The 14160-nt window shown below is 53.5% G+C and overlaps 3 protein-coding genes across 3 annotated transcripts; all 3 read left to right on the top strand.

The window, feature by feature from the left end:
- Positions 1-2847: 2847 nt before the first annotated feature.
- On the top strand, positions 2848-3667 carry BO94DRAFT_533062 (uncharacterized protein). The gene has a single exon (XM_025611258.1). It carries the CDS (start codon positions 2865-2867, stop codon positions 3225-3227), a length of 363 nt encoding a protein of 120 aa, XP_025470084.1. The 5' UTR covers positions 2848-2864; the 3' UTR covers positions 3228-3667.
- Positions 3668-6675: 3008 nt separating this feature from the next.
- On the top strand, positions 6676-7367 carry BO94DRAFT_371200 (uncharacterized protein). Its single transcript, XM_025607209.1, has one exon. It carries the CDS (start codon positions 6874-6876, stop codon positions 7252-7254), a length of 381 nt encoding a protein of 126 aa, XP_025470083.1. The 5' UTR covers positions 6676-6873; the 3' UTR covers positions 7255-7367.
- Positions 7301-13814, top strand: BO94DRAFT_461050 (cell pattern formation-associated protein stuA; the record flags this gene model as incomplete). Its single annotated transcript, XM_025607908.1, has 5 exons — positions 7301-7404; positions 11157-11947; positions 12012-12209; positions 12283-12415; positions 12470-13814. Coding segments are annotated over 5 exons (2571 nt in total), but the record flags the coding sequence as incomplete, so codon positions are not given.
- Between the last annotated feature and the right edge of the window lie 346 nt (positions 13815-14160).

Here is a 14160-nt window from a genome sequence, read left to right as displayed (position 1 = left end):
TCGTGCACGGGTAACGACGGAACATGCAATGTAAGGTTAATTACTGCGTGCAGCGGACTGGCCACTGGGGACTGCCCGTCCGCCTCGCAACCATGAGATGAGATGCTCTAAAAACTGGCCCTCTTTACGGCGACGCTACTAAGGCCAATAACGCCCCAGAATGGGCCAACCGGCGGCTCTGACCGCATTCCAGGAAGATTGAGCTGATTTCCTCCGGCCGCGTCGCGCGTCCAATCGATTCCGTCCGAGTCTGTCCGGGTCGAAGCGATGGACTCGGTCTGAGCTCGGCTGTTGCGCTGCTGGACGGTCGAGGGGAACACAGCCAATCGAGGGGCGGATGGGCGTCCTGACTGGAGGAATCAGAGCAGAGATTCGCTCGTGCTGACGGTTGCACGAGACCCGCGGCTTGGGGGCCATCACATTCCGGACGGTGAGCAAATCGATGTCCCGGAAATATTTGTCCTCTGCAATCGCATTCTAGAATCGCCACCCACCTCCGTGGGCTTTTTCTTTGTTTGGGGTGTCAAGCTACTCATTAGCCTGGAATTTGTCCTCGACCGGTTATTCCCGCGGTCAATGTTGCACAGCAGGGGCAATCTAATCCTTGCCCACGCCCGGAGATTCAGCATCCGCGTGAGCAGCTAGATAGATACTAAGAGCAGGGGTCATCAGGGGGCGGTGGAGAGGAGATGCCCTCGATAGTCGATACCTACTGGTTGATCATCGTGAGCAGGCATTGTTGAGGAGACAACCTTAGTGTCTGTGTTAATCCTCCATCCGAGCAAACTAGCGCCCTGCTAAGGCCCAGGTAGTCGACCCCGTCCCAGGAAGACAGGCAACGGCAACAGGCCCGGCTAGCAGCTGCACCATGCCCAGTGCACGCTGCCTCGGACCGATTGTTGAAGAATTGAAGCAGTTCGCGGGCGCGGTGACCTGTAAGCGGTTCTTCCCTGGTGCTTGCATGGCCGCTGCAGGTACAGCCGAGGACATGACAGGTAAGTAAGTTGTCACTAGTCGGCCGGCGTTCCCCAGGCAATGTCTAGTCGTCGACTCGACCGTAGTTTTGGGGCAGAAGTAGTCCCGAGCCAGTTTCATAAGCGACCCGGGAGGTTATACCGTTATCCACGTAATTGACGACATAGCAATTAGATAGTAGGGAGGGCATGGTGGCGGTGCGAAGAGCCAGCCGCCCCACCCGTCGTCGTCGCGCCCGGAGTAATTCCTATCCTTTTCATCATGGCTTTGGCTCATGGGTCATCCTGAGGAGTTGTCGAGGGGCTCACTCTGCTCCGAAGACTAGTAGTATCTAAGAGAGGGGCGATAGATTAAGAGAGGGGAAGCGGAAGGCAAGACTGATCGATTGATCTCCGTGCATTTACGCAGTCGGGTTTAGTGCCTTTCCATGAGCTGCTTCCTCCGCGGTTGGCTCCGGCGTCAACTTGAGGCAGTGATTAATTAGTACTTAGTACTTAAGTAGTAGTGATGACTGGTGAGTGGTGAGTGGTGAGAATTCTACTGGGGCTACCTAGTCGGTTAGGTTGGGTTGTTAGTCGCCTGCTAGTAATTTAGTAGTAATTTAGTAAGTAGTAATCTAGTAGTAGTATTCCATAGCATCGACCGGACGGAAGTACGGAGTCGGACACGGAAACCCACTCACTCACTTCTCACTCACTAAGTTCTTGGTCCCACGGAGTAAAGGTTCGTCCAGGATGCGCCCCCCCCTCCATCCCCCATGGCTGCGGTGTAACTGTAGGTAAGTCTGGAAGCCCTCGTCGCGTCTCCCGATTGGGTCAGAAACCCTGGCTGATTCCCAGTGACCATGAATAACTCCGTCGTGGCCAACCACCAGGTATACTCCGTCAGGATGAGCTACAGCCCCGCAAGATCTGCTGTATGTACGACGGCTGCGGGTGTCGGGCCGTCGGTAGCGGACTTCCAAGACTGACTAGATAGATCCAGCAGGGTGGCCTCGCCTTTGCCTAATGCTTAAGGATCACGGGGCCCCCGGTTGGATGAGCACATGGAGAAAGGATCGATCGGACTCACTCCCCAAGTATCTTCCGGGTAGCGCGAGGGCCAAAAATGAAACCCGTTACTCCGTAGAAGGGGGATAAAAGCACAAGAATAAGAAAGCATGCTGGGCAGATCCTCATCTTGGACTGCACGGCCCTGAACGATCCCCGGAGGGGGGGGGGGGGGGGGGTTACACACAAACTAACTCCGACACTCATTCACCCTGGTTGATCATTGGTGTCCCGGGACAAGCCTGGAGTACATATGTCCTTCCTCAATTACTGTCTCATGGAGCCCATGGGCCCGAGGAAGAGTCATGGGCGCTGACAGACACCGGATGGCTAGCCTGGTTTCGAGCTCAACACGGACCGCTTGGTGCTCCAATGCCAAAAGATATGCATCCGGTCTCACCTTCAGTGCCGATACATATGCATATCCACCTACACTGTAGTGGTGCTCATCGAGTCTGTCGGTTGGACATGTGGTAGGGACATGACGGGCGTGGACCAGGGAGCCGTCGCCCTCCTTCGTATAGATCGATCGCCCCCCTCCCCTCTGGCAACCGAACGAAAGGAGAAGGAGAGCAGAAGTACTCAGGGCTGCGAGCTGCAGTCCGTTCTGCCCGACACCTACCTACGGCACCTACTTTAGTTCACAGTTGACCAGGCCCTCCGGATGGGCGGTCCAATCCAGGATCCGGACCAGCCAGACGGCCACGGAGGGAGGGAGGGAGGGCGAGCAAGGCCAGCGTATGGTTAGACGCGCTTAACGGTCGGAAATAAAAAGCGACTTGTCAAATGAAATGAAGCCCATGGTCACTAGGCCCGGACTAGTGAGTCGCGGTCGTGGCCATGGGCGGCGTCGCACTCCGTCTGTCCGTCCTACTCCGTCCGGGACCCCAACCTGTCACCTTTCTAGCTCTCACCGTAGCACTCACTAGCATCACTAGCATCGCGACCAAACAAGGCCTTGTCCGAACAATGGGAGGCTTTCCCGTACGCCTGATACTGTTGAGTATTCCATGGTCCAGTCCGGACCAGGCCCGGGTGGGGTTGGGCCTCCCAGAGTGGGACATTGTGTCGTGGACCATATCGCTAGTCCCCTCCACCTCACGCAAGGGGTTGCGAGGAGGTGCTGCAGTCCCGCAGGAAGAAGGTTCCCGGGCCTATCGTCTGCGCGCCCCTCCGTCAGCCGAGCATGAACAGCTGGAATGATAGGGCTTGTCAGTCAAATGACAATCGCCCTTCCCCCTCCCTCTGGCCCTCTCCTCTCGCTGGAAAAGAAACGATGAACCAGCGGTGAGGCCTGGAGATGTGGCCTTCTGGCTGCTCAGAGTTCGTGCCCTTGCGCCCGAGATCCTGTTCCATGACTTACACCGAATCGTTCTCGATTCCAGCTCGAAACGGCGGGGGCAAACGGGAGAGACGAAAAATTAAAATTAAAAATACCAAGAACAACTCAGATGGTGAGGACCGGGAACTGGTCTATGCCTCACCGTCTCCATCCATGAAGCTAGGTAGATGATGTACATCAGGGTACCCATAGTCATCGTGCGGAGAGCCCACTCTCTGGGCGACGATGGATCAGGATGCTCCATCTAGTACCTGAGCAGAGACTCCATTTGCGACTCCATCGGAGCTCTGTTTCGACACAGCTCAGAACGAAGCTCAATCCGTTCGGTGGTGTCACTCGGTCGTGATGATCTAAGATACATACCGACCTGTCGACACTGACGTAGATTAGGCGCAAACCCGCCGGACCCGGAGGGATAAATCGAGACTAATTTGGAAATTAACTCCAGATCCCTCACATTGACGACAAGCCCATTACCTGGCAGCCCTCGGTGCCAATCTACTGCTAGTCCTAGCCCGGGCTAAGCTGGCTCGTGAAACGCCAGCATCCCACCAATGGCATCCCGGTCCATGCAATGGCGGGGCTGCCTCCCTCCATCCTCAGCGGAGAATTAGTTAGGGGAAATGAGGTCGGGGGAGAGTGACCAGGGTCGTGGTCGATTACCGGGGTTGGACTCTTGACCGACTCGGCTGGTCTGATGTATCCAACGAGCCGCCTCATCTGGTGAGACGAGCACCTTTCCGCCACCTGCTATCGACGGGAGGAAGAACAGGACCAAGAGGAGGACAGATTTCCATTTTGACCGGACTACCCCTACCTAGTAGGGTGGTAGGAAAAAAAAAAGGTCGCCGGTTTCTTCCCCCCCTCCCTTTATTGGAATGGTTGGGTGGTCTATTGGCGATGGAAGGACAGGAAGACGGTTCCATATCGCCAGCCGATAGAAATGAATCGGTCAGGTTTGACCGAAAGTAGTAAAAGCGACTGATCTGGCGATGAGTGGGCGGGCTGCTCCGGACCAGGTATCCATGTAGGTCCGTCCGTACCTACTTACTTGAAGGCTGTCTGTATGTAAGTAGGATGTAGGCTTGTATGCAGGCAGGTAGGCAGGACCGGGTTTAGAGTATTCTGGACGTAACCGGTCGGGAATCTGAAGACAACTGACAGACTACCAGACCGGAGCTAATCAGTTAGCAACCAGGATGACTTCTCCAGGGCTTCCCTACCGACCGAAAGGACGACGGGGGAGGGGGGAGGGGAAAGGACGAACAGACCTGATCGACTGTTGCTCGCACGCCACCCTGCCTGCGTGGTGCGCTCTCGTCCAGTGGTTTGGACGGCCATCTGCAGGAATCCCTGCCATGCTGCCTCATCCTGGTCGTTTCTTCTGCTGCTCTGTGTAACGAAGGAGTGGGCTGCGCTTGCTTGCATGGATTTTACTTGCTTGGAAGCAATTTGGTGCGATTAACTTCTGGGCATTGGCTGGGACGGGGGGAGGAAAGGAACTAAGGAGGAAGGCATCGTGACGGGCAGCCGATTTCAGATTACTATGCCAGGTTCAGTACGGATACAGTAAGTACCTCCCCCTTCTATTACTGAATTACTGATCCCTTGATACCTCCTCTTCCCAACTCAGCAGACTTGATTGAATTTTACTCTCTATCTATCTACTACGTACCTACTTATCTTCCGCCATGACCAGTCATACCAGACTCGTCCGATTCTGGTGACTTGTCAGCCCTGAGTCTTTGTCTCGTCTCTGGGTGGTGACGCTGGGCGGGGCCCACACCCTAACGCCCTCCAGATCGTCCCGAAAGCCTTAAATGATTTATCGCACACACCACCAGGCCCCAAAGACCAAGTCCCCGACCAATAGAGACCTCGTCACCTGAAGGAGGCTCCACTTGGTTGCGAGGCTATTCCTGGCTGGCGTCTGCTAGTCTGGCCGCGGAGGCCCCCCTAGCAAAGATCTCGTATTGACGGGCTCGTCCAGACTGACAGCGACGGGGAGAATTGGCTAGTCGGTGGATCGCGACCGTAAATCTCAATATTCTTCCATCGCGATGGGGTCGACCAGGTTAGGTAATGGTCTTACGGCATTCCTCGGAAGTAAAATGAGTGCCCGTGAATTGGGGGAGGCAAGATTAGGGTGCGAGATTAATTAGATGGAATTACATAGTAGTGGCGGTTCATTCGAGGGGCATTGATCGGGGTTGGGTAATATTGCATCCCTTGTAAGGAACGCTCGACCACTCACGCACTTCCCTCACTTCCATCGAGTCCGATCTCATCTCTTGCCTCTCTTCGTTGCTACTAGTTCCTACATCCTATCTCGCTCTCTTCCCCTCTCCTTGCCAAGTCACCGCCATTCGGAGGGCGGTCCTTTTCGGCGCTTCTCTCGTTTCGAGGTTGGGAGGCATTCTGATAGTTGATAGTGTTGGACCGCAAGGTTTCTTTCTAGATAGTTTGTTGGTCTATGTTGAGCCATTCCCGCTGTTATACATCATCCACGATGCACACCGTTTAGAGCGCACGCATCTTGCATTTGCTCTCTGGGTGCCGCGCTGGTTGGTTTCGTATGACCTGCCTAGGCACCGACTAAGTAGGTACTACTACTGTATGTAAGTACATCCTCCGTATTAGGGCAGGATCTCATCTTTCGGCCCTAGCCCGTAATCTGCCGTTTGATTCGTTCGCCGGGTGTTCTTGACCATTCAGGAGCCCTGCTGCCGGTGGCGGATCCCAAGTCCACATGTATGGAGTACGGAGCAGGTACAGGTACCTTTCATGCATCGAGCTCGTCCTGATTTGCTTGCTGTCAGCACTCTACTTATGGGACCGCCATACTGACTCGTGCGTGTAAAGAATTAAACATCAGAATAAGGATACCTTACAGCATGTAGGCTGGCCGGTCGGCAAGCATGGTTATCGTTCAACCAACCCCAACGAACTCCAGTCTCCAGTCCACTCACACTACTAGATACCTGTGCACCTACACACAGTCCTCCTGTAGATACTAGATAGGTAATTATTACTACTACCTCCTCAGAACTAGACCGTGGACGTACAGGGACAGGGCACTTAGTAATTCTGGCCCATTGGGTTCCGCCCATTGGTTCGCTGCGCCGTGGATGAGAGATACGGCTGGGCCTTGAGACGCGGTGTGGGACCCGTGCTCCATCGTGGAGACAGCTGTTCGGACCTGGAACTGGACTGGAACACGCCTGTCATCCGTCATCTGGTCGTTGCTGTGCTTCGGTGGTTCTTCACAACCCGATCTAAGCACTACTGCTGCTGCTGCTGCTGGTGCCTTGGAGACATCACTACTTGGTCAGTAGGACAGTTGATCCTCCGATCACGTTTCAAAACCGAGATAGACTTTGAGGAGAACAAAAGAAAAAGTAACGCCAGTCTGCACCGAAGCTGGACTAAATCTCAGACCGACCAAATCAGCTCCGAGGACGGAGTCCCAGTATTAATGGGAGAATAATTCCATTTTTCCCTTAGTTTATGTCGCTCTCGATCGTCCTCCAATCGATCCAGCATTATCCCGGCACCGCAGGACGATCGAATGACTTACAGCAATGCGATCGGTCCCAACAGTTCACAGTGGCTCCCGACTATCGCGGTCAATTGGAAGTGAAGGACTCACCAACTTTTTCCTTTTTCATCATTTTCTTTTTTTTTCTGATTACTTTTTCTATTTTAATTTCTTTTCTCAGTTCATTGCTCTCTTTTCTTTTCCTTTTCTTATTTTTTTTTCTCCTTCCCCAACCTGTCTCTTGGGCCCTCCTCCCTTGTGTGATTCCTATTACTATCATAGCCATTTTATTTGATTTAAAATTTAATCGTTTTTCTGTAGTGGTAACCAGGAGCAAGAGTAATGAGTAGACATCGAATGAGCTCATCTTATTTCAGATGAGATTTCCCTAATCAGATTGGTCTCCCGAGTTGGTCAGTAGGCGCCTCTGATTTGATCTGCTCTGGCCTTGCCCGCGTTGAATTGTTTCTTAATGGTTGCTCGACCCTGCAGAATTGGACGTCCTTTGGTCTTCTGTACCATCACTTATCTGTCTGTCGAGAACTCGGGTGTCTCTTTGTTTCTTTCGACCTGGTCTTAGCCATCGATCTCATTGTTACCATCATCACCATCATCACCATTATCATCATTATTATTATTCCCACGGGTACGTGATCATTGATTTTATTTCCCCTCCCCCTCTGACATCTCCTGCGCATGCCTGATCTATTATTTTCCTACACCTCGTCTTTGCCCACTTGTTGCCAGTGCCTAGTACCTATCAGTGCCGCTACTAGTAGTAGTACTGTCTTCCCCCTCTCCCTCCCACCCCCTTCCCCTGGAGCCAATCTGCGGCCAGTGTGCAGACACCGCGTCGGTTGGATCATCGCAGTCCTAGCCCAAACGGTGGTTCCTGTCCGGCGTCTTGTTTAGCTTATCCGGCCGATGGTCCTTGCTTCGTGGCGGATTCGCGGAATCCTCACTGTCTGAGCTTGACACTGCGCTTGTGGACTGGACCCTGCCAGAAGGAAGAGCCAGAGAGCAAGCAGCAGCACCGGCAGCAGCCTAGCAGGAGCAGGAGGAGCACCAGCATCAGCACCAGATTCCACGGTGCAGCAGTCTCTCCGCTCTTCCGCAAGACGCACGGTTGTTGTCTCCCCTTCTGTTGCTCTTTTTTTTAGTTGCGGGATCCACACCTGACTATTGCCCTTTCTGCTCTTTTTTCCCTTTCCCATTTAATTTCATCGTTTTTTTTTTCTATATTATTTTTTATTTTCTGGCTATTCTGTCATTTCAATCCTGCATTTTGATTATTATTCTTTTTTTAATTTCGTCGTTAATCCCTCCCCCTCCTAGCTGTTGGGGGTTTCTGCTGACACCTTTTATTTTTGTCCACTTCGGCTTTATTTTTTTTTCTTTTTCCATTTCGTCTAATTCTTTCTCCCTCCCCGTTTCATTAAAGAAAAAAAGACCCAGGACGACTACTTAGTACATAGCTATAGTGACAGACGGTCCCAGTGGTCCACTGCTCGGTCCCTCTCCAAGTTCCTTTGCCTCGTTCTTCAGAACCGACTCCAAACGGGCCCGCGACCAGACGGACCCGGCCGGGGCTGACGCCTAGATAATACATATAATAGAAAAAGGGCCAAACGCAAAGGACAGCCGACGAGCGTGCGACAAGCTATAAGCATCAGAGACATTCTACGGCAGACAATTGCCTTGCAGCTTCTCTTACATTCCCGCGCCGCAGGTCTCAAAAGAAACTGGTGATCGAGGAAAGATCCAAACACACGTGCTGGTATGTGGTGTATTTTTGTTTCGCACTCGTTGGTTTTCCATTCTTTCTGACACGCGCGCTCTCTTCGTGGGTGTGTTTCTTGTTGTCTTACCTGATATCGTTCGTTTATTTTTTTTTTATTTCTCCTGTCGTGAGCGTTCTACTGCTGGTAGTGGTGGTGGTGCTGTTGTCCTTGCTGCGGTACGCGCCCAGCCGCCCGAGGACCAACCCCCAATGACCGTTGCCGCTCCCTTGGATCGATGAAGATGCTGGGCTACTGCAGATGCTCTGGATTGTTTTTCTCCACCTGCGATAGAGAACATTCAGACGTGTCGTGGTTCGAAGTCTGCGAAGAAGAAACCAGCTCCCTTTCTAGAAAGCCCTTTTGCCCAGCACCCAGCACCCCCTTCCTCCCCTCCCACCTTGACACCTGAATCGATCGCTGGCTGGTGCTTCGGCCGTCTTTGGCGGGATTCGGTTGCACCCGTCACCCGGAGATCCTCAGGCTGGCTTGACTCTCTGCTGGCCGGTCCAGCGCCAACCCAAACCAAACCAAACCCACCAGCCTCCCACTAAAACGCGGAAGCTGAGCGGCTGGCCCCCCTCCTTCATTCAGTCTGACCCTTCCCTTGGCTTCCCTACCCTTCCCTCTCTACTACCAGAGTATCGCTTTCTATCCATCTACCTATCTATCTACACTGTTTGTACCTTGTACCGTACTGGGTACCTACTCTGACGGTCTTACCCATCTTTCTCCTCCCCCTCCCTCTCCCTCTCCTCTCCTCCCCGAACCCAACTTGTTCCCCTCCTCGGCCCATCCCATTCCTTCAATCCACTCATTCGCCATCCATGGGTGAGAGCTGTCTCTAACTACTTCCCTTCCCCGCCCCTTCAGCTTGACTACACCTATCATCCCAGGGGGACAGCAGGCAGAACAACAACACCACCACACCACGTTGGATCTACAAGTTGGTACATTTTCCGTTCCTTAATTTGGTCATGAACTTTTTTCCTCCCCAACCTTGGCTTTTTTTTATTTTCTGATGTCTTGTTCCTTCCCCCCCCCCCCCTTCTCCCCGCCCACCGAGTAGACGGGTTCCAAGGCGATCGGTCGCGGTCCAGAAACCCCGGCGGCTGCAGAGAACCTCAGGCTTAGCCCGGGGGCGCCTGCGGTTTGCTGTCCTGCCCCAGCCTCCACCTTCGCCCATGATCTGCTGCTGCTGCTCCTGCTGCGGCGGCGGCGCTGCAGTCATTCCCGTCTGCCCTCCACCGCCTTGGACCATCTGCTCGGTCATGATCGCCCACGTCGAGAGTGTCTGACATTTGGCCATCCATCTTTTTTTTCCTTTTCTCTTTTTCTTTTTCTTTTTTTTTTTCCTCTGCCTTTTCCTCATTTGATTTTCTTTAATTCCTTTTTCCTTTTTCTGCCCGTTTTGCCTTTTTTGCTCACCTCTTTTCTTTTTAATCTACTGCCCTTTCCTTCCCCCCAATTCCCACCCTAACCCCGGTAATTTCCATCGACCGACTTCCTTGGTTCGGATTACTATTTTTTCCTGGTTCCCACCGGTCTCCCTTGGCCGCCTCAGTTGGTGTACCATCCCTTCCGTTTGACGCCTTCTTATACATACACCTCCGCCTCTGCTTCCCTCCACTACTTCCCCCTCCATCTTCATCCATCAATCACGACTTCGTCTCTTGTTCTTTTCTTTTTGTTATATCCCCTCTATGAGATTATGTGGACGACCTGAACGACCTACCTGCTTGACTTCTTTTGTTGCTTTGCTTTGCCTGTCTCTTCTCAGGTTGCTCGCATGAGGTTATTGACCCGTTCGTAGAACTGTCAGTGCTTATATTGCCTCCTTTCTCGCCTTCCTCGACGACCTGCCACGACCTGTTACGACGCCACACGAGCCTGTTCGCCCATCTCGTCGCAGAAGCACCACTTGATTGTCCGCTTGACGCGTCTCATCGGTGCTACCGCTTTTGTTGCAAGTCACGGAAGACCTTCGACGTTTGATGCTGGATTGTCACGTCGCCTTCCCCCGCTCTGTTCTTACGACTTGAAACGAGACCCATGATTCTGTGCTTCTAATTTGGCCGAGCGATTTCCATTAACCACCCGCAAAGCGCTTGTTGTCTTGCTTTCAGAGTTTTGTCTGTCACGACAAAGATCCTTGAAAGTCTCTGGATTTAGATTTCTGTCAGTACTTACTGCATAGCGATTTTCTCGTCCAGTTGCGCCAGCGATCTCCAAGCCTGTTACGGTTACGACTTTCCACGAGCTTGCCACGATTGCACATCCTTGCATGTTCTGCATTGCCTATTAGAAGCATCCCCTTTGTTCGGCTCTTGATCCTCGCGAGTCCGAATCAGTATCGGTCTTGACATATTTACGACAGGAAAAGTAAAACCAGCCCAAAAAAATTGACGCCTTGTTATTTGCATGTTTATATCGGATCGTGCCTCCGCGACCTGACCACCACTCATTGATAAAAGAACAAAAAACAAGAAGCGACACCTTCTATCTCACGGCACGCCGGACACATTCTTGAGTCCGTCGTCCGACCGCTCCCGTTCGTCTCACTTTTCAAAACCGTTACCCCCGCCAACCGAAAAGCTGGAGCTACCGTCGATTTCGCAGGTCCACACCCGAGGTCCTGTTGATATCCCTTGGTATAACCACCACGCGGCAGAGCGACCCCTGTTGTCTGGCGACAAACTCCCGGCTCTCAGTCTGCCGACGGCCACGCAGGCCATCTCGGGCCAGTCCTATCGGACTAGCTACGAAGACGCGTCGGCCCTTGGTTCCAACAACACAAGCGCTCGAACAAGCTTATCGGGAGCTGCGCCTGTGGTCAGCGAAGCTAGAAGCCCACCGCCGTCGTCTGCAGACCTCGCAGCAGGTGGTCAGGGCCGGCTTTCCTTGGATTCTTCAGCTCCCCAAGACTACACCCTCCAACAAACCCCAGTTAGCGACAGCTACTATCAGAGCCAGACCCCGATTGGCAGCATGAACCAAACACAGCCCTACATCGATGTCCACTCATCGCATATATCATCCGCCCAGCCGTATGCATCTCACGCCGCAACTGCCGGGGGAATCGCTCATTACCCTCAATACCACCAGCAGCCACCCGTCTTGCAGCCAGCATCTACCACGTATGGCCCGACCACCTCTTACTCCCAATATGCCTATCCGAGCGGAGTAACGTCCTCCCAGGCAGGCCCACAACCTCCCACGACGTCAATGAGCGGTGGCGTTCCAGCCCAGCTGTTACCACTACCAGGTAAGTCCACTTTTGGCCATCATATGAAACTTTCCATCCCTCGATTCTCATTGCATGGCCATAGCCGTCACGAACCACGCTGCAGCCCCTCCGGGTTACGGGAACACAACCGGCACCCCCTTGCAAGGATTTATTTATGATATGACCGGCCAGGTAGCCCCACCAGGAGCGAAGCCGCGGGTTACTGCAACGTTGTGGGAGGATGAGGGCAGTCTCTGTTACCAAGTCGAGGCCAAAGGTGTTTGCGTGGCTCGAAGGGAGGGTGAGTCATTACTGCTGCGCCAGTTCGATGAGTTTGTATGAACGGAATTAGCTTTGCTGACGTGTAATATCAGACAATCATATGATCAACGGTACGAAGCTTCTCAATGTCGCAGGAATGACTAGGGGTCGCCGGGATGGTATCTTGAAAAGCGAAAAGATCCGTCATGTTGTCAAGATCGGCCCAATGCATCTGAAGGGCGTGTGGTACGACCTGCCGTTTCGCCTGCGTTTATGACTCGACGCTAATAGTTCATTTAGGATCCCCTTCGAGCGTGCCCTCGAATTTGCCAACAAGGAGAAGATCACGGACCTATTGTATCCTCTCTTTGTTCACAACATCGGTGGCCTGCTGTACCACCCAACCAACCAGAGTCGGACGAATATGGTAGTGCAGGAGTCGCAACAACGGCGATTGGAAGGCCCACAAGCTGCGCGAGCATCTCAGGGGCCCCAGCCTCAGACTTTGCACCACCATCATTCCTTGCAAACCACGGTCCCTTCTCACATGCCCCAACCCCACGCGATGGCTTCTCAGGCCGGTGCTCGACCGGGGCTTGATCGAGCTCACACGTTTCCCACACCCCCAGCCAGTGCCTCCAGCCTTATCCCCATCACTAATCCCGGCAACTCTTATGATTGGAACAATCAGGGGATGAACTCTGGAGTCCCAAACTCTCAGCCGCTCTCCATCGATACGGCCCTGAGCAATGCCCGGTCAATGCCCACGACGCCCGCCACTACACCCCCGGGCACCAATCTGCAGGGAATGCAGTCATTCCAAGGCCAGTCCGGATATGAGTCGAAACAATACTACTCAGCTGCTCCACCATCTCACCCTCATTATGCTTCCCAGCAGCCATTGACCCAGGCAGGTATGGCTTCATATGGACAGACGATCCCATCTCATCCTTACATTAAGAACGAAATGGGGCCCCCGTCGAGTCGTACGCCTGGCGGCCAGCCAGAAACGGAGGCTCCTGAGGTGAAACAGGAACGTTACGCCCACAGTAACGGACATGTTGGCAGCAACGGCGCCGAGTCTGTCGCAGAACACGAGCCGGAGTACGTGCAGCACGACAGTTCTGGATACAACACCAACCGAGGCTCGTACACCTACACCACGAACACCTCGGTAGGCAGTTTGACCGGTGATCACTCCCAGCTTACGCCTGAGATCACGGGCTCCCCCACGCAGCAGAATGGTTCCGGACGCATGACGCCCCGTACAAGCGGTGGGCCTCCCCCTCCCTGGGCCTCCGGTTACAACACGCCTCCGCGTCCCGCAGCTGCCAGCAGCTTGTACAACATCGTGAGCGACACCAGAGGGACTTCGGGCAACGGCACGGCCGCTGACAATTACTCCGTCACATCTAACTCTGCTCCTGGATACTCGACAGGCATGAACGGTTCCCTAGGTTCGACTAAGCGGATGCGGGAAGACGACGACGTGGACCGAATTCCCCGTCCCGACAGTCGGGGTACGGAATACGATAGCAAGCGTCGCAAGACGTTGAGCGAAACCTCCGTCGGTGGTCCAGTGGGTGGTGTACCTCTTGGACTGCAGCCCATGAAGGCCGGCGGCGTCATGGCTCGTCGTCGGTAGACTACCCGGATGGTGTTATTTCTCTTTCTTGGAGTGCATTGTGGGCCGTTCACGTTACTAGCTTTTGTTTCTCTTTTATAATAGACTACACATTCAGCACGGCAGAGCATGCAAGATGGGTCGGGACTGGTGAAAGTTTTCCGTCACCACTTGAGTGCCTCAGCCATTGCATTTGCCAAGCAGCGCGCGCTATTGTGTCTTTGCCTTTTGCGTTGGTTGCCTGGGTTGTCGATGGACAAGGTTGAACAGTGCCTGGACACCGGCACTGTGGTGTATGGGGATAGGTGCATGCATGCTTGGCCCGTGGCTGGGCCAAGCTTTCGATCGTTATTATCTTCTGTTGCTT

Source organism: Aspergillus sclerotioniger (genome assembly GCF_003184525.1).
Source record: "Aspergillus sclerotioniger CBS 115572 chromosome Unknown BO94scaffold_7, whole genome shotgun sequence".
NCBI lineage: Eukaryota > Fungi > Ascomycota > Eurotiomycetes > Eurotiales > Aspergillaceae > Aspergillus > Aspergillus sclerotioniger.
The sequence above is the reverse complement of the archived record's forward strand: the minus strand, read 5'-3'. Positions and strand labels throughout refer to the sequence as shown.